The 24423-nt window shown below is 41.1% G+C and overlaps 3 protein-coding genes across 3 annotated transcripts in view; all 3 read right to left on the bottom strand.

Annotated features, from left to right (window-relative positions):
• The window catches only part of dock8 (dedicator of cytokinesis 8), an 82512-nt gene extending 70680 nt beyond the window's left edge, over positions 1-11832 (bottom strand). The window contains exon 1 of the mRNA XM_072681850.1: positions 11637-11832. Within this exon, the coding sequence (XP_072537951.1) occupies positions 11637-11689 (53 nt within the window). The 5' untranslated portion in view covers positions 11690-11832. The remainder of the gene's footprint in view (positions 1-11636) is intronic.
• A 1828-nt stretch (positions 11833-13660) lies between these two features.
• lrif1 (ligand dependent nuclear receptor interacting factor 1) lies at positions 13661-18836 on the bottom strand. Its single transcript, XM_072680945.1, has 5 exons — positions 18523-18836; positions 15754-17290; positions 15459-15515; positions 15046-15282; positions 13661-14752 (listed from the first exon to the last, which is right to left on the bottom strand). The coding sequence occupies exons 1-5, from the start codon at positions 18528-18530 to the stop codon at positions 13856-13858; spliced, it is 2736 nt and encodes a 911-aa protein (XP_072537046.1). The 5' UTR covers positions 18531-18836; the 3' UTR covers positions 13661-13855.
• A 598-nt stretch (positions 18837-19434) lies between these two features.
• Positions 19435-22823, bottom strand: apex2 (APEX nuclease (apurinic/apyrimidinic endonuclease) 2). Its single transcript, XM_072680944.1, has 6 exons — positions 22660-22823; positions 22473-22556; positions 21888-22068; positions 21641-21784; positions 21464-21533; positions 19435-20856 (listed from the first exon to the last, which is right to left on the bottom strand). Exons 1-6 carry the CDS (start codon positions 22772-22774, stop codon positions 19735-19737), a joined length of 1716 nt encoding a protein of 571 aa, XP_072537045.1. The 5' UTR covers positions 22775-22823; the 3' UTR covers positions 19435-19734.
• Between the last annotated feature and the right edge of the window lie 1600 nt (positions 22824-24423).

The raw sequence follows: 24423 nt of genomic DNA, 5'->3' as shown, positions 1-24423 counted from the left end.
CTGACCATTGCATTCCAAGAATGTTTTGACTCAGTCGTCCAGCTTCACAGTTTGTCTCTTGTCAAAGGGGCTCAGACTCTTATGCTTGACAATTTTTCCTGCTTCCAACACATCACCTTCAAGAACTGATTGTTCACTTGCTGCCTAATATGTCAATCCCATCCTCTGACAGGTGCCCTGGCTGTAGTGAGATAATCAATTCTAATCATGTCACCTCTCAGTGGTTTTAATATTATGGCTTGTCAGTGTATATAAATTCAATGTAATTTCTGATTCTGAGGCCAAGACTTGTTTTGATTGTTCATATTTTTTGTGTTCAAACCTGTTCCTACAGAACTCTGATTATACAAATGATACAAATGTATAAAATACAAATAAATCAATTATTCAAAAAATTGCAAAGTAATTTCAACAAAAAGCTGCTGTGCAGATGTATAAAATGTAGTGCAGTGGCCACTCAATTCAGGCAATATAGCCTCTGATTTAAGACCTATAAAAAATTCAATGCCCTTGTAATACACTCATAACCTTAGTCCACTATTTTTTAAAAGAAGTAAAAGTTACTGCAGCCTCCTTTGGGCAACTCAGATGTGAAGTATCACAGCAGATCAGCCTCACAAACTCCTTCAAACTTCTTTGCCCCACTGTTGAAACATAAGAACAAGTCAGCCAGTTTGCATTGCTTTGCATTGACCCAGATAACATGCCCATGTGGGGTTAAACACTGCACATGGGGCCCAGATGGAAACACATGTGAGATTAGGGTGGGCTGTTACGATGTAACAACACATGTAGGCACCCGCTCAGAGCTCTTGCCCACCTGGAACCCTCCTAGCCCACGTTCCACCCATTTCAGCCCCACGTGAGCATGTTGGTTGAGGTGGTTGAGCATGAGGTTAAGAGACATGGTGACATTAATTTGAAAACGACGATGTAGCGAGAGCGACACGCAACCAAATCCTATAATTCTTCCATTAGCTGAGAGGTTATTCTGGCTTTTGTCATATTCCTCACTTCGAATGTGGACTAAATATAATGGAGGCTTTTCCCCTGTAACCTAATCAGTCTCCTGGGTTTCTTGATTGCTGCGGAAAACTTAATTCTGTGTTATTTTACTGAAAACACTCATTAGTGAACTAATCATAGTGACACCTACAATACGCTTCTGACACACTTGTGTTTGGTTCTGCGTATGTTTCTAAGAACGAAAAACACTTATCTCATATGACGCATACAGTAACACATAGCTTCTTACTGATGCTGTTTATTGCATCCTGATGATTGAGCTGCAGGTATTTTGCCTGGGGCATAATAAGCATGATGAGACATTCGTCCCCACACACTATGCCTCAATTACGTATCTCAGAAGCAACAGAAACAACTTGAGAATCATGCTTAGCCTATAAAATAAATCAAAAGTGAAAGGCTTTTTTTGCATTTTGCCACATTCAGTTGCAAACTTGCTTAACTGCTGTTTCACATGGAAAAAGCATCAAGCATGTTCCCTTCCCAATAAAGCAGTGCCAAACGTTTGAACCACATTATTTTACTGTGTCGCCTTGAGCAGCCCTCTGGAGCAGAAAAAGGTAATTACAGAGCATGAAGAATCACCATGCAGACGCCTACTCGAGATGCAAGTGAGGTCTCTGTCGACATGACAATAACACTTAGTGTTAGTACTTCCCCAGCTTCGGCCTGAAGGCAAACGAGGGAACCAACAGGCACCCAAACCAAGGTGGCTATGTGTCTGTTTTGGGTTTAACCTACTGTAGAAAGACAAAGACTGTCCTTTCACTGTCACAGTGAGCTCCTACTAGACAATAATGTGCTTTACTGCTTTCAGTTTTTCTTGTCAGTTTTCATTACTTAACTCCTTAAAATTCAAAATTATTCAGTGAATGATCTTAAGATCTCCATTCAAAGGCCTGGAATCGCTGTTAATTTCCTTATCAACTGTTAGATTCATGTATTAAATGATTCTATTCTTCTTATCCTGTGTGTCTTCTAGTCTTCTAGTCCTCAAGTCTGGTGTCGAGACCAGCTCAGCTATCTACTTTCTCCATTAAAGCCATCTCTTTACTTTCTCCACAATGCCATTTAGCATCATGTAGCATAACACAGCACAGAAAGCATTGGTATGAGCTTACTACTGTTCCAGAAGCTTGCTGTGTTTGAGGTGAAAAAGACCAGGCTACTTAAGTTAGGTGAGGTATCAGAACTTCAGTATTTGCCTTTTTAAACCTCTGTGTAAATCTCTAGCCACACATCATCTACTACAGCTTTCTTTGGTCTTGATATGACTTGAAATTTGTCGAAGTAAGGCCCCAATGCTCACAGGAGCCCTGTGATGCTCTGAGTTGTGGTCTAAATTGTGCAGTGATTGGAGTACCTGTTCCTTTTGGTGCAGAATTTCATGGACAAAACACATATCTCCAACTGGTAAACACCAGGGTGGACTGACCATACTTTGGTCCCCATAGAGGAAATAATTCCAGCAAATTCTGGAAACAAATATCAGACTGTTGGTAAAATAGAAGCTGGCACACCTCACAATCCACAATGGACTCTCTCAATAGGCATAAGCTGAAGGTTTTGCCATGGCCCACACCATTTCCCTACCTCTCCACCTTCCTAAAAATCTGTGAATAGGCCTCAAAAGAGCAGTGCATGCAAGATGGCCAAAGAATCACACAAAACTTTAAGCCTTTTGCGAGGAAGAGTGACTCCAAATCCCTCAAACAAGGGCTGAAAGACGTTAAGCTGGCTGCAAGAAGCATTTGCAGGCTATGCCAAACTGTGTAATACTAAGTACGGACCATGCAGGTGGCCCAAATCTTTGCTGTGGGCCCTTTTGCTTTTTTATTTTGAAACTGTTGAAACTTTTATTTTGTATGAAGAACACTGATCAACTGTACATCTCATTCCAAACCGTGTAACTGGGTCTGGTTCAATTGGTTCAACAGTTTATTGAACCTAACCTGGTACTTGAATAACTGAATACATAACTTACTCTACCAGTGAAATTCTTGATTAGATGTTTCTTTAAAAAGCAACGCTGAATTTTGTGGTGAGGTGCAGCACATTTTAAATAAGAATCACTGTACAAAGTACAGGAGAGTATCGGAAGTGTAGTAGTAGTTTTTAAAAACCTGTCACTAATGATGCATTTTGTCTGCGATTGTCAAATATTGTGTATCGTGAAATGTCTTTGAATTTCGTGAAATAACATTTTGACCATATCGCCCAGCCCTACTTTGCTATGTCCTATGTCCCTGTGTTTGCTGGTATTTTGTCCATAGTATGCTGCTCCAGTGATTACTCTTATCATTATCCTGTACCTGCTATCAGCATAAGCACTGTAGAGTGCAATTACTATAAAAGGGATATTTAAGTCAGTTAGTTAGTTTTAAGAGTTAAAGTGAGGCCCACACATATTATGCATGTCTATAAGGGGTTGAACCCAGGCTTATTACACACTAAAGTGTATTACTCAGTAACTACAGGCACTTCTGTACAAACCGGTTGGGCTATTCTCTGCCGGCGGCCCATAGGCTGTTTAAAAGAGTACAGGACACCACAGGGCAAAGTATAAATAGGTTAATGTCATCAAGTGTAGTTTGGCCTAGCTTGCGATGCAGAACATCCTCTGAGTATAAATGGTAAACCACAACATACCAGACGACAAAGAGCAGAAACACACCCAGATTAATTATATGATTGAGGAAAGTGTCAACTTGACGTGCGTTGTTCTGTTTTACTAACAGCCACAACTGCTGCATCTTCCTAGTTTGAAATGGAGTCTTAACCAAAAAAATGAATGAACGGAATAACCACAGTAACACAGTGACAAATAATAGATTTCGATTTAGGGAAGAATAAATCTGTGGGCTAGATTCATAAAACACAGCTCTAGATTTGCTGTGGCGTTAAGAGTAAATATTACTGCGGTAAGAGATTTGCTCCTCATGAAGGAGGATTGTGCCACTCAGCTGATTTCCCCCCTATCACTTCAAGCCTTATTACACACTAAGTTGTACCACTCAGGAGCTACTCAGTAGGGACGTCTGTACAAACGGTAGCGCAATTCTCTTATTACATTAAGTTACATTATTAATTAATTATTAATTATAAATTAATGTAATATACATTACATTATTAAGTTTGTAATAACACTTTCTGCCTGCCGATGGTCCACAGCGTCTATAAGGGGTTAACCCAAGCTAAACTGTCCATCACGACAAACATCAGGACTGCTGTTTAGACAGAACTGACTTCCTTTAGAAGGCTGTCACTGGTTAATGATTTAAAGGAATTCAAAGGAATTCAGTGCACCCATATGTCTGTTTATGTCTACAGACATATGTACATTGTATGTTCAAATTTTGTGCTGTTTGTGGACACCCCTTCTAATGAATGCATTCAGCTGCTTTAAGTTGTACCCATTGCTGACACAGATGTGTAAATGTACACACACACACACATACACACAGCTTGTCTAGTCCCTGTAGAGAAGTACTGCCAATAGAATAGGATTCTCTGGAGCAGATAAATATAAACCTAGTGGCACCGTGCTTAATGCCAGGCATGGGCTAGAGGAGTATAAAGCCTCTAGCATTGAGATGTATATATAAATAGAGTGTTAGTGAGGTCAGGATGTTGGCTGATCACGACCCAACCTCATCCCCAATTCATCCAAAAAGTATTGGATGGGGCACCAACAATCATTCCAGAGAACACAGTTCCAGTGCTCCACAGCTCTATGCTGGGGGGCTCTACACCCCTCTAGTCCATGCCTGGCATTAAGCAAGGGGCTTCCAGTGTATCCGATTCTATTCAGCGGTTTGACAGTCAAAACACAGCTGACTCCTTATATAGAAGGAAGTTGTTAGTGACATATAATGATGGTGCTCTTCTTTTTAGGATCAACAGGGTTACCTGTTTGGTGTTAATGTTCAGGCTGGGCACCACTGTTGACATGCCATGCCAAAACAGGTTGAGTGAGTTCCAGAACACAGTACTGTTTGTTTTAAGTACTTGAAGACCACATGCCACTGTTTTTGAAGTATTAATATGTGGTCTTTATTACTCTCAGGCTACTTTTTTCATATTTCAGGCAGCTAGGCACTGCAATAGAAATGCAATGCCACCATAAAGCTGATTTGGTTTTTTTGCCACAATATTGTTTTGTTTGAAATAACAGTTATCTATTTTTTATTGCTTGACCAAAGGCTCTATCCCACTTTTGGTGCTGGAAGAAAAAAAGGGGGTTGTTTTTGTTCATGCTTATTTCATTATTATTTGTATTTTTTTTTTTTTTTTTGTGATGACAATTGATTCAAACATTTAATCACACTAATTTGTGGGCGGGAGAACAAATAAATGTGTGGTATGCCTATTAAACTGGTTCAAGGAATTCATTTTTTGTTTTTTTATGACGTTATGAGATTTATGAGATCCATATTTAAACATAAATAAAGTGTAATCTACCCTCTGAGCTCAACAGTAGCAACACTGTGTTTACATAAAACCTTTAATAAGTCAATAGGCTCTGTAAAGAGAGTGACCTATGGGAGGAAGTTGGTGTCATGTATGTGTGTGTACAGATTTATATATATAAATCACATACTCTTAAAGAACATTTGTATTTAGGAAAGAATATGCTAATAGCGTGGTCTACACAGTGATAAGATCATTTAATAATCAGATGCTTTGGGGCTGTACAGAACAGAGACCACAGTTTGTTTGTCTAAATCATGACTAAATCATGACACTACTGAGAAACAACTGGAGCCTCACGACTTCCTTCGGTTAGGGTTTCCTTGAAAGTTCAACGTCAGCGCAACGTGACAGAAAAAGATGAACTACAGGCAATGATATGGTCGTGCATTTCCCTTTAAAACAGCCTTCCTGCTGACAGGAGGAATTCCAGTATGCAAAACTGCTGTTTTTCTATTGCACGATGCCACTCTCACTACAGGGCCTGGCCCCGCGGCCGTCCACCTTGCTGCTAGCTTGATGGACAACTTGAATGAAATCTCTGCCCCCTTTTCATGAAATAGTTTTGATTCACACGCAGTGAACTGAATAGAATGTGCTGAATACTTCCAGTTCAAAACAACAAAAGGAAACAGAGCACCAAGACGAAAAAAACAAAACACCTGGGCAACTGTGTGACTAGGCCAGAGCACAGCACAGCAATAACCAACCATGCCGTAAACTCCAGAGCATGGGGTGTGAATGATATCATTCATGCAAATGAAAGCAAGCCCTCAGCAGAAGATGGAGAGAAAAGAGGCTGCTGGTGCCCGAGCGGCTGAAAACTACCTGCAGAGTCACCAGCACTCATTTTCAATGCTGAAGCGTTGCACTTTCAAAGCACTTGTGCAAATGTAAGCAGGTGCAACTGCAGCAAAAAGTGGTCTCTGGTGAGATGAGGCAGCCAGGTTGCTTGGCGTTAAATAGAGCCGGGCTGTACTTTAAGGGCAACTGTGTGGAATTTTCTATTGACTGACCGCCTACAGGAATCGCACTATGCTGCGCAGCCTGCGACATGTTCATACCTACGGTACAGCATACAGTGCACTGCAGTGGCCCACCAGGACAGCCAGGGCCAGATCTAGCATTAGCATTAGAGATATGGTGCCCCGTCCTCACAATCTCTGCAAACATACACACCCCCTATCATACACACACTTTATCCACTAATAATACCCTTAGATCTTGCAACGACTGCTTTGTTCTTTCCCCACAAAACATCTAAACTGAGCTAACATAGCTCCTCCGCTAAGGCCTTGTTGAGATTAGATAAGAGGGTATCAGCTCACCCTTAAGGATAACTAATGTCCCAATGCATATCAGATAAGACATCCAAATGTTTATTTTGACATGTTTATGAATGTTTATGACATGAATCACTGGGCGCATGACAAGCATACCTTTTTGGACAGGATACCAGTCCAACCCAGGATACCACACACCCATCAATACTTAAACACCCACATCTATGGTGAATTTACCTACCCTTCATGTTTTTGGAAAGTGGGAAGAAAGCAGGGCACCAGGAGGACACCATTGGGCCAAATATTTTGCCCAATAAACTCCAAAGTCTACTTTGAATCATTAGATGCAAGGCAGGAATAACTCCTAGACAGGGAGCTAGTCTATCACAGTGTACCCCACTGTGGCTCGCAAGTATGATTTTTTGGTCAGAAACAATATGAACACCCTGGAAATTCTTTTTTTTTCTGTTTTTCTGTTGCCAACAGAGAGCAATTATGTTTACAATTACTGCAAACAAAACAAACAACAAGCAAAAGTATTTCTATAAAGCTTTAGGTGAGCAATATTTTCATCCAGTATTTTTACATGTGGGTGAGAACAAACCATTAATATAGACTACAGAAAGTAGGATTTTTCGAAGTCGGGCTCATTAAAAATCTGAATTTCCCACTCAGAAATACGAGTTTGTGGGTGCGTTCATGTGCACTCAATATGATATTTTCGTCATGAGTTGAAGGCAGCATTATTTACTGCACTTTAAGCTAAGTTAGATAACATTAATTCGCCTGGCCCTTGTCACATTATGATTAGCGCCCCCTAGAGGAGTTGTAAAGTGGTGATACTCTGCTAAATCAAAGTGGTAACAGACTTTATTTACAAAAATGACTTTAGTGCTCCCGTATAGTAAAATATTTAATAAAATATCAAGATTTGTTGGCAGTGTTTCAATGATGTCTTACACAAGGAACATCAGGATATATTGCTATCTTGGCCCCATCTGAGCTAGCCCATGTAGGGTAAAACAGAAAACAGTAACAGTCCTCAGTAACATGATTTCCCTTATTCCCTACTGAGGTCGCATGTAGCAATACGGACCGGTCAGGAGTTCCCATAATGCTGAGTTCTCCTTAAGCAGAGAACTCTGTAATCATCCTCATGAGACCAACCTGAGTGCTAAAAGCATGAGGGAAGCAGCATGTGGGTACATTCCATCCGTCCATCACCATTCTACATTTTGGCCTTCTTTCTTAAGCACTGGTGAGTAACCATTTCCTTTTTAGTCATGTTACAGAGGAAGTGAAACAGTGAGTATCAAAAAAGCAAAAATAACTCTTTAACTTCTACCCTGCAGCTTTGCGTTTGAATGTTGGATTCTGTGCCCCTCGTGGTGATCGGTAATGTTAATGTACGCTCATTCAGCACAATGACCACTACACTAATACTGGATAGGGCCTTCCTTTGCTTCCAAAACAGCCTCACTTCTTCACAACATGGATTTGCTTCATTTACGATTCTGGTCCATGTTGACAAGATTGCGCCACGCAATTTCCCCAGATTTCTCAGAAGCATTTTCATGGTACAAATCCCCCACTATACCACAGCCCTCAACTGCCCAGGTTTGGTCATCCTGTGACCACTGCAGCCTCAGCTTTCTGTTCTTGGCTGATAACCTGACCGGACGTAAATACAGCAGATGGCTCTCAGACGTGGTCGTGGAGTTGTACGGAGTGGTTATCTGAGTTACTGTAGCCTTTCTGACAGCTCTCCTGCAGTCTGGTCATTGTCCATTGATCTCTCTCATCACCCAGACGTTTGCGTCCACAGATTGTGGCTTACTAAATGTCTTTATTACATCAATCCGAGTAAACTCCAGAGGCTGTTATGCTGAAAATCCCAGAAGATCGGCAGTTCTAGAAATCTAGATAATTGAATGAATGAATAGGCAGAAATGTGTAGATGTACAGGTGTTCCCTTATATTTGTACTTAATAAACACTGACAAACTGCATGCCATTATAAAGAAAACACAATCCGACCCTGTTTATACCTGTTCATGTCATGTTACTAGAATCTGGATTGTACACTAAAATTGGCTTTCTGGTTTCTGGATTGTGGTGTTTAACGAAATATGTGAATTTGCTCGTTGCATGGTAATTACTACAGATGTTTTGACTGTACTGGGAGGGGTTTCAGTCGTTGAATGTGTCCTGGAGAGATGGATGTGTTCACACTGCAATAACATGCGGTTCAAATGCGTTTCAGACCACCTCCTGAAATGGTTTGACTGATTGGATTCCCATCTGGATTAAATGCGTCTTGGGTGTGTTTATACCTGCATTTATAGGAGGCTTGGCCTGATCCAGACCTAATCCTGATCCTCAATATGCATGAAGTGACCAGGTGTAAACAGGGCCTTTAGTGTTTACCTGTACTGTGAACATTTTTTAAACTATCATGATATTTGTCATCACCTATCTCTCGTATTCTGTCTTTACCACCAACATCAAAAACATACATCCAGCGTCCAGAGTAGTAATGAAATGAAAGGGGTTCTTCAAAGCTGTGGTTCTAGATAGAGTCGAGTCTTTAAAGGGTTCTCATTCTTGTCTGTGATGTGACACCCCTTGCAAATGGTTCTTTAATGTTTAGAAAATGGTTGTATGTAGCAAAACAGAACCCTTTCTTGCTAAAAGTGCTTTTTTGAAGCTCATAGTGTCATGTATCATTTCCTACTTTCAGAATTTGTAAACTAAAGAAGTGAAATCATCTCAAAGTAACTTTCCAAACATCATTTCAGCAGAAGAACAAAAGTAGCAGCTCAAAAACACCGTCCAAGACCTGGAACGTCTTAATACATCCAGATGCTATCAGCATAGGAAGTGGAGTTTGTATGTGTCTATTCTTCTCTTCTTCCCTTTTTAACCTTAAGAATGAGAGATCTGAGCAACAGCAAAGCTGTACATAAAACCCAGCGTGAACTAATGAGTAATGAACTGTTAATGACTGAAGAGGTAAACACACTCATTTCCTCTCAAACACACTGGAGTGGAAGTGAAAAATAAAAACGTAGGAAATTACCCATCCACAATGTGCTCAAGTCCCTGTACCTGAGTAAACGTAACTGTCTCTGGCTTACAGGATAAAGCTGACGACTGAGCTCCAACACAACGCCTAGACAGTATACAGTCGTTCAGACAAACTTATGCGTGTATGTGGCGGCTCAGCCTATTTTGCAGCATATCATCGCTGCACTGCACCGTCCCAAGCATATGACAGCCTTTTTTATGAATGAACCATTGTGTTTCTAAAGTGTGATACGGGCCATAACAGATATGCTTTCCTATGGGGGCTCTAAGCTGTATCACTGGACCTCTATTTAGTACAATGGCTTTATGCACTTCCTCACCACCTGCTATGAGTGAGAGAAGGAACAATAAGAACTTCCACCTCGGCCCGGACCATATGTGGACCGCGAACAGGGGCTGTTCCTGTGCAGCCTCATGGTCAGGGCAGGAAAGAGGGTTCACACCAGAGGTGGAAATGATCCAACAGGCCGGATCTCAGTGTTTAGAGTGGGATGTGAGGGAATGAAATGCTTATAGCTTTACAGTCGAAGTGTCTAAGCTCTTACACTTCTACGGTTTGTTTCTCGTTCACGCCGCAGGGGCACATTTTGAGATGATTTACTGTACTAATTGGATCACTGTGTAGAGAACAGAGCAGGTGTGGAAATCCTCAATACTTAAAGGGTCCCTAATGACGTACTAACAAACATACCCCTCTTGTCTGATGTAGTATGTAAACAAAGGTAAAAAAAAAAAAAAGGTGCACATATTTGTCACTGTACTATATACAGCAAAATGTGTCCTCTGCATTTAACCCATCTGTGGTAATGAACACACACACACACACACACTAGTGAACTAGGGGCAGTGAGCACACACACACACAGAGGGATAGGCAGCCAACTCCAGCACCCGGGGAGCAGAGAGGCTAAAGAGAGGCCTTGCTCAAGGGTCCAACAGTGGCAGCTTGCCGAGCCCGGGAATCGAACCCACAACCTTGTTATCGATATCGATGAATTCCCTGTTTTTGTGATGTCACAAAGATCTAAGCATGTCCGTAACCCCGCCCACTCGCTCTACAGCAGGTCAGCCTTGCCGTTTACATTATAGCTAGTTAATGAGTGTTTCATCCTGCACTGCTTTTAGACTGAAGGACAGCCGATTAGAACTGTGCCAACTTACATAGTTGTAAAATGACATACAACTGTTCTCAGTCCACAAACACAAACAACCCAAACGCAATAAGTGTGACCAAGGGGAATAGTATGCAATAGGAGAGGCAAATACATCTACAAAACAGGCCATTTCCCCCCTTAAAAAGCCTCTGTTACCAAAGAATAGCCCACCAGTTTGTACAGAAGGCCCAGTAGTTACTGAGTAACATGCCTTAGTGTGTAACAAGCCTGGGAGTGTTAAGGGGTTAAATAACCCAGCACTGAACAGCTGCATGCCCCTTTAACTGCTCAAACCTGAACTTTTTAGACAGCAGTTTGTTTCCCTGTGTCAGTTCCAACAGAACTCTGCGATATTTCCCCCTATTGCTCAACTCCACCTGAGAAGTGTTCATCAGGGACGTTTCTGGCTTTCTCGTCAGAGAGGAGCTCATTCCTCTGCTTTGGCCATTCAGAGCGTGTATCTGCCTGCTCCGGAATCTGCTCTCCCTCTCCCTCTCCCTCCTCCCCATATCCCTAAAAAAACCGCCAGCTTAAGTTCAGCGTTTCAAAGTCCACGCAGGCTCCTCTCAGCTGTGTCCAGGGCTCAGACGTGGTGAAGTGAAAAAAGGACGGGTTACCTGTTGAGTTTGAGAGCGAACGCCCTCCGCTCGGAGGCTGGCATGGTGGCCATAGCGGCTCAGTCCGAGAGCTTCACGGCCCGGAGGTGCAGAAAAATCCCGAGCGAGGAGCAGATGACATCGCGGGCAGCATCTTTCACTGTATCAGTGGATTTTCTGGGCGGAAACTTCCGCATCTGAACTCCCCAAACACTCACACACACAAACGCAGTGGACACACGCTTTAGCAGAGTGTGTGTGTGTGTGAGTAAGTGAGTGAGAGAGAGAGAGAGAGAGAGGGGGGGGGGCATAAAGATAGAAACGTGCGGCTTGCGGCTTTACTAGGTCTGGATTTGTGTATAAATGAGGTTCCGCGTGAATTTATGAAGCTTTATTCCCCCGGGACTATTATTTGATTTAATTTTAGTTATTTTATATTTATTGTATTTCCCTTATTTTTACATTTTCCATGTTCGTCCTTAGGTCACCATGTCCAAAACATGAGGCGTCATGTGTGCTCAGTTCTCTTGCAGGTAAACGGGCTTAAATCATGAGATAGTAAACATGTGTGTTTTTTTTTTTATCATTTTCTTTTTTTTTTTTTTTTTTTGAGTTTTGTTAGATTGGCAAACTTAAAACAGATCATTCCAAATATGTCAACAGAAAATATGAATATTAAATATGTTTGTGGAAATAAGCGAATTGCTCATGATAATTGCGCTTTCAAAAAAAAAAAAACTTTAAACTTTAGACAAATCAGAACAGTTTGTGAGGCCTTGGATTGTGATATGGAGGTTGGGTATAAACGGGTTAACCGCTGTGGTGGGGAGCTGATCAACAGCTCTGAGAAAAGGGTAAAAAAAGGGCGCCCTCTGCTGACGGAAACGACACTGTAGGTGCTCAATCGAGGTGCAAGTTTTTGGAGGAAAGTCTTGACTGAAGAGGATTTCTCGTTAATGCTGAACACAAGAGGTGAACTGAGCGACCGTGACTGAAAACCGGCCGTTATATTTATAGAAAATATCAATATCCTATAAATTATTAAAACGTTAAGAGAAAACGTGAGAATCCACCTGCGCGCTTTGATCTCTGCAAGTGGACACGACTTCATCCAGGTTCTCCTCAGACAGAGGAGCAATACGAATACAACCCGCCGTAACGGGACTATAACTACTACACTGCTGAGTGCACAGACAACGAATTCATATTTACTAACAAGTTACAATTATTATTTATTTAGCATAATTTTTTTTTAAGTAATCTCCTGTCCAAAGTGTTTAAAGCTCCGTCTAAGAGCGCCCCCTACTGACAGACATGAAGTGCACACCTGTGGCCGGTGGGATTAAAAAGGGGCATTACTAATCAATCACAGTCTAAAACTCTGTGTGTACAATTTATACTCTATTCTACCCCCCCCCTCCCCCAGAAAAAAAACATATACGTACCAAACAGGACTGTTAAAACACTTTTAATTAACAATGTAATAAAAGCGCACAAACATTGGGTAAGTTCTGACTTCTTAAAACTGAGCAAAATGAACAGTACTGATGAAGGAAAGTTCACAAGGACTTGAATTCTGTAGATGGGAGTTGATGGGAGCATGCAAACTGCTGGACAATATGGGTGCGGAGGTACGCACTAACCTTCATAAAGGTACATTTTCTCATTTATTAAATGAATGTCTATAACTGCAGATATGGACAGTTCTCAAAAAGATCATTTAGAAAGGCAGGTTAAAAAGGTACAATCAAACCGCCGTATTTTAAAATATTTCACATTTCATCAGTTCTAAACGTATTCAAAATATGTCAACATTGCTAATACGCAAAGAATATCTTAAATACAGTGGACCAGTCCCAAACTTCATTTAAGCCTAGTCTTAGACTGGGTCTGGGAAGCTGGCTGACAGAGTATGACAACAACCAAAAAATGACAAGCATTAAATACAAACTGTATATATGTGTGTGTGTATATATATATATATATATATATATATATATATATATATATATATATATATATATATATATATATATATATATATATATATATATATATATACGTAGTAAAGAGAAACAACTGCGTAAAACATCTTGCAAAATTCACACTAAATAAAAAAAAATCCTTTACATAGTCTGAAGAACAAGACGCTGCTTTTTTTTTTTTTTTTTCTTTAACATAGAGCCGCTTCATGTATTGATGGCTCTACTCTTCAGAGTTCAGATGTGTGCCAATTTCTCTCACATGCTCTGCCGCAGCTTTTCCAGAGCCGCTTCCTTTGCCTTCAGAAGGTCTTTAAGCCGTTGGATTCTCTCCTGTCGCTTTATCTCCTCAGAGTCAAGCATTACAGAAGAGTACAGTTCAATGGGGGAACTGCTGCCGTTCATTGCTCCCTCCGAACTCGAGCCTGGTTGACTAACGGCATCTTGTTGCATTGTTAAAGATGAAAAATTTTGCAACAGATCGTTATCAGGCTTTATGTGCAATTGGTTGCTATGTACCTTTTCGTCTCCAAACTTCTTCGCCGACACACTGCTTTTTGGTGGGCTTGAATTAGACTTCTTAAGTACCTTCTCCACAGTATTACAATCTCTGTTTGTCTCTGTTAAATTGCTAGCCTGATTTGAGGAATCAATGACAGCAGGCATACTTGGCTTCCCATGAGGTTTACATGCTGAAATCGCTGCGATTGCTCCAACCTTAGTTCCACATGGACATGCTGTGCACACTCTCCCACTCCCTTTACTTTGTCGGGCTGGGGTCTTCCTTGACACAGATATGCAAGCCGTACTGTCAGCAGGAATCCTTGCAGTTTGAGATTCCAAAGACTGAAAAGAAGAGGAGGAAGAACTGAGTGGCTCAACAGTCTGCTTTGCCACCTCAGAAGAACTACTGGTGGATGGAGTTTCCTCCTCTGGACCCTGACAATACAGCAACACCTTGCTGTCTGTACAGGCATCTACGGACACGCTTTGCTTGTCATATTTGACTGTACCCTTAGATTGCAGTGAAGAATTAATGACACTGGATGAAGTCGAGTCAAAGCAGGTCCTCTGTTTACCACCCTCCAACCGTTTCCTTTTGGCATCTTCTGGGCCATTTTCTTCTCTGGGAACCGGTACCTGCAGATTGGTAGACTAAAAGAGCAACATAATCAATATTCAGGTTGTACTCTTCAGTTACATTAGTTTCTTGCAAGGGATGTAGGGATTTTGACCTACAGCTGGGAACACAAATAAAAACACAAGCCAACAAAGCTGTCACACCCAAAGCTCTATTCTACCCACATCAACTGGACGCAATGTGCAGCTAAAGATGCTACAAAAAGAAATCAAAGCGTGGCACAAACTGAACACAAACATTTCACATATCACCAAAAACGTTACTGTTTATCCATAATATATTTCTTAAGCATAGGAAAGAAACTCACCTGTGCATGAATCAGCTGTTTGACTCTTATCTCTATCTGTGATTCCTGAATCAGTTTGCGGATGCCCTCTAAAGTGCGTTTGTTAATGGACCTTCTCTCAGGTTGTGGATATGGCTCTTTAGCTTGATTTATCCTCTCTAGGCCAATTCTTAGATCAGAAGTAATCCCAAAAATCTTTCTGAGGTCAGAGTCACTCTTTTGCTGCTGTATTTCTTCCCAGGCTGGTTTGTCCAAAGGCTGTACAACAACATCAAAAAGACAATATTAACTCTAGCATCATGGTAACAACCTTGTATATTACACACATACAAGATCACAAAAGACACTTGAGGCATATGCAGTAAAGGCAATCAAATAATTATGTCCCATGTCCTCCAGGGTTTAGCAACTGCCAATATGTTCCTTTTACCTACCATTTCAGTATCTGCTTTATTGCCTTGCTTGCACTGGATACCCAAATCCACTGAAATCTAAAAAAAAAGCAAAATATGCAAATACATTGTTCGATTAGCACATACACAGAAAACAGGATATGAATCATTTGCTTCTTTTAGTAGCCACAAACCACAATGTAAAAACACTGTCTATCGTACTCTAAACTCAGTAAAATAGCATTACTGATAGTTTCAAAGGCTTACAAATGGAAAAAAAAACTACAAAAAACAAACTTCTTGTTTGAAAACTTCCTGCGTGAAATGGTGACGATACCTTTTCTGTGACTTCCTTGCAGACTTCCGCTGCCTGTTCTGACACAGCTTCTCTCTTCACTTGTTTATCAGCAGCTGCATTATCTTTGTATCTGCTGACATCAAGGTCAATGACAGGGCTGTGTGTAATGTCCCTTTCGCAGCCTTTTTCCATGTTCTCTGCATCACATCCAGGGTTGTCCGTATCTTTCCCAGAATTGTTCTGTGGAGCTGTCTCTGCAATGTTTGTGCTGGTCTCAGTTTCAGATTTTGGTGGAATGTATGACACGAATATGACATTGGAGTCTTCGTCATTCTCACTTGCGGTTTCACCAAGTGAAGATAACCTGCTTGATGCTGTGCATGGGGAGCTCTCATCATCTTCATCACACAGGTCAATAATTTCGTTTGGATTTTTACTCACTGGAACGTGTATTGAGTTTTGCTCCGGAACTATACTTAAAGCACTAGAGGGCTGGACTGAATTTTTGATGTTTGGATTGCTTCCTGCTCCAGGGATCACATCCTTTGTAATCTCTGAACTTTTTTTAGCCACAAAGTAGACCTTTCCATTGCACATTACAAGGGCGTTGTCCTTTCCCGGACTAATCTTTTCTTGGACAGCATGAGTAGATGTAAGCTCTCCTGTCGGACCTTGATTCACTAGTTTCACTGTTTCAATTTGCTTGACTGCTTTGACAATGTCAGAGGTCATGTTAGGTGAAGTCACTGGTATGAGGTATGGTGCAGTGCTTCCTGGCCCTTCTTGGACCACCCACTTCATTGGAGTGGTGGCTCCTTGATCAGCCTTGGGACTAGATGTAGAACACACATTCACAGTTTTCACAGAGCCTATGGAAGGGATCTGAGTCAAACTCTGGGTGTGTTCACTCTCTCTCAAACCAGCCAACTGCTGACTGGGACCTAGTTTTAAAGAATTGACTGGAGATACATATACAACCGTTGGTAAACCCTTTGCATGGTTTGATGGGGCATTTAAAGAGTTACATATTTGGCTTTTGATGGACTGTGGGAGTGCAGAGGCAGGGACAGTCCTAACTGTGGCATTGGGAGGGATCTGTAGGTAATGTCCACTAGGAAGAACAGGCGATTTTGCAGTCACAGGCTGCTGTGGACTGTTAATCACAGCAACAGCCTTGCTATTATTCTGCAGGGGTAACTGTAATGCGTTTTGTGTCAATTTTGGAGTGACTATTGGGGCACATACCTGATTGGTAGTGGTTTTCAATAAGTTCTTAATAATAGTTCCTTGGTGGTGACTTTTCACAGGGTTCAATGAAGTGTTGCTTTCAGGAGGCATTTTTAAAATAAAGCGTCCATCTGCTGTCGGCAGAAGCGTTGGGAGTTTATTTTGTGGCACAGACACAGGGGAGAAGTGAGCAGGTTGATGATAAATCTGAGGTTGACAATCATTCCTAGCAGAAGGTATGTGTGTCTGAAAAAATTTCCCATTCACTTTCTGAACTGGAATTAACTTCATCACATTTTTCCCATCAGGTCCCACTGCTGGCATTGCCTGGTAGTAAACTCCTGTTCCGCTGTGATTAAAGAAAAAGAAAAGAAACAGTTACAAAACAATTACATACATTTTGTCTGTAAATATATTAAGCTAGATAGGTCTCTTGTGTAGTAGCCACCTGAATTCAGTGATTTACTTGAGGGGAGATTGAGATTGGTCCAGCCCCAAATGTGCCGAACAGATATGAGGCAACAGTAGTGTCAATCTATCAAGCACTAGGCTGAGTGGGGGGAGTAGATTCAATACATGAACCTCATTCAGAAGGCTTCCATGACTAGTCCAAACTTTACAAGCAGTCAAATTCATTTAGAGAAAAGGGGTTGTGAAAGGAATCATTAAAATGTGTGATACGTGGTAATCAGTGAGATTACAGCCAACTACGTGGGTCTCACGGCCACTGCGTGAGAGTTTGCAGCCCTGCGAGTTATTGTATTGATAAGTTAGCTACCATCTATCTATGAATTATTCATATCAGCTACTGTGATGGAATTCCGCTAGTTTTAGCTAGCTAGCTAGCTACATTAGCAAGCTGAAATTACGGTGTAATTCGTATTTAAGCAGTAACTAGTTAAACACAGGCTTAGTTACTTATTTGTGCACCAGGGCACTAGAAAACCAAAATAACTAACTTAGCCAGCACTAGCCAAGTAAAAGAAAAGCCCTATCCAGCTAGCTAGCTAGCTAGCTAATGCTAGTTGCTCACGGATACAGTGTACAGAGTTGTTAGCTAGCTAGCTAGCGTTAGCTACAGGGTACACCAGAAGCCGAGAGAAATAGAATTAGCTAGGTAGCTAATGCTGCTTATGTTAATTATCTGTTAGGTCAAAAACAACATTTTTACAATTGAACTATCGATTAGTGGAGCTAGCTACTGCTAACAGTTTTCTCCCGACAGGACCAATGGTGCTAGCAAGCTAGCTTGCTAACGTTAGCTATCTAGCTAGCTAGCGTTCTGGTAGCACCAGTGTTTGCTACCAGAACAACAAGAGGGAAAATATAACATGACCGATCTACTTATTCATTACACGACACGTTTCTACTTAATAACGTAAGCTACATGCTTCGAGAGCTCAAATTTGTCACATTTCTAACGAAAAGCTACCGCTTTATTTTAGCTAGCTAGCTAGCACGCTAACGTTACCATTAGCATCGTCGGTCAAAACAAGCGCCATTTTACCTGTTCACACAGAAAATAGCACAGAAAACATGAATATCGTTGTAAATGTCTGTACCTAGGACTGAAATACTCACTTCTCCATGATGAATATTTGGAAACATTCCACTTGAAGATGTTTGTTGGGGTGTTTTTTGAACTCCTCACCGTTCAGACCGTCAGGGTTGTGAATCCAGCAGCGGCGGCGGGCGGAAGGGCTTTTTAAATAAAAGCCTATGCTGCGTCTTAGACCACATACTCCTGCAGAGCACTACTATCAGCTGTACTAATGCCTGCACTGCCAGATAACTCAGACCTGTAGTGTTAGTGTACTATTGTAACATACTCTTTCGATGTAGTAATATGCAGTCTGAGACTGGAGCCCCGCACCTCCCAACTTTAGCTACCTGTAAGTACAAGAGAGAAGTGGAGGCTGGGAATAGGGCGGGTGCTACGGGTACAGCAGTGCGGCTCTATCAGTGTATCAGATATCAAGCGATTCAAGTAGTAGCTTTGGGCCTTACTGATGACTGATCGTCCACGAAACGAAGAATGCAGATATGGAGCACCTACATCATCATAGTTTCATTTTAAAGCGACATGCAAAACAATTGAGCACCTTTAGTTTCCTTCTTTTTCCTCTTTTTTTTTGTAAATATTGTAAGTAGTCCAGTTAGTATAGGACGAACTGATCTGCAAAGTGGTATGTGTATATATTAAAAAGAAAAATCAATATTGTATTGGCAAAAAAATTGTTTATTGGCAAAATCAGTGTATTACACCTACCTTCCAAACATTACACTACCTATCTATCAAAAAATATTCAGCAGGATGAAGATCCCAAACTAACCTCAGCATCTACAACGGACTACCACAAGACATTTTGCCATGGCCCCAAATTCACCAACCTATACAATCTATGGATAGACTATTAGCTGGCTACAAAAACTGTTACAAAAACAGTGGGAAAAAAAGTAATCTTGTTCAAAATATTGAAAAAAAAATGTCATCTTCAACTTTAAAACATTTTGGAAATCAGATTATGTTTTAGTCGCCGACCCAGACATGTCAAATCCAGCTTTAACTGTCAATGGATAGGAGGGAAAAAAGAAAAAACACAGACAAAAAGTGTGTTGTGTTAAAAGACTAGAAATAATCAACTTTAAATATAACCATCTTTTATTGGTACAGTAAAACAAACATATATATACACAAATGTAAAAAAACAAAAAAAAAAACATGAAAGTCAGCATCATAGTGGCTCTACTGGGAGATATAAACATAATTTGTGTATACAAGGCCTAGATTTTTTATCTGCCTTTATCCACCCAGGCAAAGAAATTACATCGAGCTTCTGGATTAGATGCATGGCCTTGCGGACGGGCACATACAAAAAACTGCCGGCCCAACGTAGGCCCTGCTTTCTTTACAGTCCGAAGCACACAGGGTTCTTTGTGTACCTTGCACAGTGGCGGCTGGGGAGGTCCATGAAAAACCGATTTCCAAAAATCAGTGCCTTTCTTGGAATACGTTGTCTCTTTATCACATGTGCCATTGCTTTGGTTCTTGTCCTGAGAACCTGCCACCCCAATATTAGTCCTTGTGGTCCTGGAGTTATCCGCACCCTCCTCTGTGAGGTGCTCTGTAAGCCTGTTGTGGTCCGTGGCATCATTTTCATGGATCTCCGAGCTGCTCTCAATGCAGTTAGTAGGATTTGAACTTGGCTTCAAGCTTTCGCTGGAAGGTACTTCAGGGGTTAGTTTGGGTTTAAAGAAGGCCAAAAGACTGCCCTGAGGTTTAGCAGCTGTTTTAACGGATTTAGTCCTTTTCCCTTTAAAGGTAGAGGTCTCAGGAGGTCCATCTGAAGGTCTTTTCTTCCCAGCACTAAAGCCTGTTGTTTCAGGACTGACATTCTCACGTACCTCCCCAGCTTCTTGAGAGCCAGGCAGGCTCTCAGAACTTTCTCTGGAAGCAGTTTGTTGCTCAGAAACTTTGACCAGAAAGCGGGAGAGTTTCTGCTGTCTGCCAGCGAACTCTGGCATGTAGCGTGTGCACAGAGATGGACACTTGGGACTGGGTACGAGGGTACAGCTTAGCTGTGCCCACACAGGACAGTGATCGGAACCCTCCACTTCTGGCATGATATCTGCATTCTGCAAGTTGTTCTCTACCAGTGAACAACTGGCAAAGATGTAATCAATGCGTGTGCCATAGTTGGTCTGTCTGGCACCCGTAAGCGTAGACCAGCATGTGAAGGCATTGACACGCGTTGGATGGAAATGTCGGAAGGTGTCAACAAATTTCCCACCAGGAGATTGGGAGGTCTCAGAACTTGCCTTCTCTTCATCCTCTTCGTTTTCTTTTCCATTTTCCGCTGACCCAAACAGAAAGCTGTTCAGCCACTTTCTGCCTGGATTCTCCTCAAAGTTGTCCTGTATGTGAAGAAAATAAGGTATAAATGCTGAAGTTTTTTGTCACAATTATGAATGTAAATAACAGACAAAAAAACACACTCATTAAGACATCATGCATGGGTTTTACGAAAACAACAAAAGGTAGAAGTTATAACACTTAGATATTCAAACTCATACATATGTATGGTGAGTTTCATACATATGTAAATGATTTGGAGTCTGGAATTTAATGTTTTTCCCCACAATTAAATGACCGCAGTTTGCATATTGACAGTGGAAAGAAGGCCTCATGGGGTTAAAAAATATCTGAATATGCCTAACAAACATTTGCAATTGCATTTAAAAAAAAAAAAAGGAAAAAAGTGGAGAGTAGTGTTTGTTTAGCGGAGCTTGATCTGTGTATTACATCATTTAATAGCTACTTAATTTCCACAGCTACAATCCATGATCCTTCACTTTCAGCTCGTACTTTTGTTACATGCAATGAATTAAAAAAAAAAGACAATAATGATAAATGTTTAGATAAAATGAATTGTCACCTAAGATTTTATGATTGTGAAGGGCCTACAGAACAGAATACTGACTGCAAGAAACTGTACAGTGCAGAATGCCCTTAGATATTTACCACATCATCTGGGTCACAGTGGTCTATGGGCCGATGAGATGTGTTGATATCCCCCAGAATGATCACATGGCTGGACACAAAGAAAGCACTTAAACAATGCAAAGGAAAACACAATGCAACTCTGGAGGAACCTAATCTAGCAAAATGTGCACGCAATACTACTGATGTCCCGCTCACCTTCCAGACGCCTCGATGGCCTCAGCTCTGCTCTGGAGGAGCCTGTAGAACTGCAGCTTAAAGAGCTTCCTCTCTGGCTTTTCTGGATCTGCACGTGGGCAGTACACATTAATGACAGTCAACGTCTCTGATCCTTCTGCTCCCCTGCACAAAACAATCAACAATCAGAATTGTGGCAGTCAGCACAAAAACAAAACAAACAAAAAAAAAAAACTCATCCTCAATCAGTTGTGCTGCACAAGCTTACGGAAATCTATGCTGGGTGATGACAGCCCGTCCTTCGCTGTCCAGTGACTGCAACTCCTCAGTGGAGAATGCAGTCTGATCACCATAGCAACCAACAGCCTCTGCATGGTTGACGAGGAGACCGCTCAGTCCTTCTTCAGCAGCGAATGGTGTGGCAGAGTCTTTACAAAAGGTTGCAACTCCTGTTCAGCATTACAAAGTCAAAACGAGGTCAAATCACACACATTCAATCACAGTCGCTTTCATTAGTTTCTGTTTTCCAGTAATATGCAGTGGAGGTAAGCTTTACTAACTCATTTTTGAAATGAGTGACAAAAGTTGCAAGTATGCACAAGTTTGGGCACCCCTGATCAAAAGACACATAGTTCATTTTCTAGGCAAAGATCAGAGAATATATATCTTTAATTTCTGCAAACATATTTTTTTTGTATGTTTGGAGATACTTGTAGTAATTTGACCAGGGGCACCTAAACCTGTGAACTTGTACACACACACACACACACACATATATGTAGCAAAGAAATAACTGGAAACACTAGCTATCGCAGTGAAAGGACATGCGCCTCCTCTGCTGCACTGAACAGACCTGAGTATCCGCTGCGTCCTCGGCTGAAGCTGAAGTAGGAGTTGTAGCCATCTACAACTGCAGTCCTCTCGTCCAGCAGATCACCTGACCGAGACAGCAGACACCAATGACCAAGTGTGAGCGAGCCCAGCAGCACACTACCTGCGCCTCGCTCACTACTAAATAACCCTAAACCCACACTACTCACGCGTCACTTTCGTCTCCTGAACGCAGATGATATCGGCGTCGAACGAGTCCAGCGCTTTCTTGATGCCATTCCTAAAAGTTCTTATTCCGTTTATATTCCAGGTGATAATCTTCATGACCGTCTCAGGGCTGCTGACAGCGTTTGCCGCTCCGCCATTAGCACACAGGACCGCGCGCAGGAAGCCGTGACTCGCACATCTCGCGAGATAATGAGGCTATGAGATCATGGACAGACGGTTAGCGGCGCAAAAATAGCGAAACCAACGAAATGAGCACATAACGTTTTATACATGTATGTTTACATATAACACAAGTTTATATGTATGTTTATGACAACAATGACATATAATACAGGTAATACACATTATTAAATAGTTTATGTAGTAAAAAGTACTTACAAATTAATTCATTCCGACATCTGGGAATGTGTAACTGAATAAAACGACAATATACTGAATAAAAAAAAGTATTTTCTAAAAGATAAACAACAAATTCATAGGAAAGAAATTAATATTTTTAATAACTTATGTTCATAAAATATTTTCGTTGTTCTATGGAGCCGTTTGTTAGGTAGGCTTTAATGCTGAATCTTACAGCTCATCATTAATAACACGACACATTTTTAATTTTCATAATTCAGTTAAATCTGAGCAGGGGGAAACACAATCAAGTGTTTCCCCAAGTGTAAAAAAAAAAAAAAAAAAACTAGAAGTGATGGTAGAAGGTAAGAGGAAAATGCTAAATATAATATTTTTGTAAAATACTTTTGTAAAAAACTGTTGTGATATGGGAAATTTCAGTACTTTAAGAGCAATCTGGTTAAATTAGTCTCTAACTATGTATATAGTCATTTAACTAGGCAAACATATGTACAAGTTATACGTTACAAACCGAACCCAATTGTTTGGGACTTATGGATACTATAGTACTTAACCCTATAGAGGACCTCAAAGTATGGTAAAAAAAAAGATAAAAAGCCATTGGAGAAAACACAAATGAATGTATACTTAGTTTAGGAGAGCTTGACTAACTACCAACATTGATGGGTCTGACTGTAAACTGCAAAAAGCACAAGCGAAATGAATGGATATACTTAAAAATTAAGGGACCTCAAAGGGTTCTTTGAACAATGCCATAGCAGAACCATGTTCGGATCCTCGAAGAACCATCTTTGTGATAGAGTTGAGTGAGTGTGAAGACCTGTGAAGAACCTTTACACCAAGTGTAGGTGCTTTAAATCTCTAAAAGGTTCCTCACACTCAGCTCAATTACAAAAGTGGCTCTTCTGTGGTATCGCTCAAAAACCTTTTTAAGCACCTTTATGTTTAAGAGATTTTGAAAGGTTTCTGGGCTTTAAATAAAGAAACATCCTACAATCTGTGCAGGCTACAGTAAATAGTACAGTAAACAGGGGATGCAGCTTCTCTGATCAATCAGAATCATCTGAAAACTCTAACATTAAACCCACCTAAAGGGCGGCGGAGATGTTGGTGCTTCATTTCATGGCAGTACTGAATGTCCCTGGTTGTTGTACTGTTTAAAGCAGGTTGTCTTTTGAATGTGTTTACAGTGAGAATGAGGATAAACCCCCGACAAAAAGAGCAAAAAAAGAAATAATTGCAAGCACAAAAATAGAGCAGTTCTGTCCCCCTTGCTTTTATCAGTCTTGATCTCAGTGTTTACTGGAAGGAAGGGTTTGTACATTCTCTGTGCAGTGGTGGATGACCAGAGGAGTCAGGGTTACGTGTCTGCCTGTACAGACGCA

Source organism: Salminus brasiliensis, chromosome 6 (genome assembly GCF_030463535.1).
Source record: "Salminus brasiliensis chromosome 6, fSalBra1.hap2, whole genome shotgun sequence".
Taxonomy (NCBI): domain Eukaryota; kingdom Metazoa; phylum Chordata; class Actinopteri; order Characiformes; family Bryconidae; genus Salminus; species Salminus brasiliensis.
The sequence above is the reverse complement of the archived record's forward strand: the minus strand, read 5'-3'. Positions and strand labels throughout refer to the sequence as shown.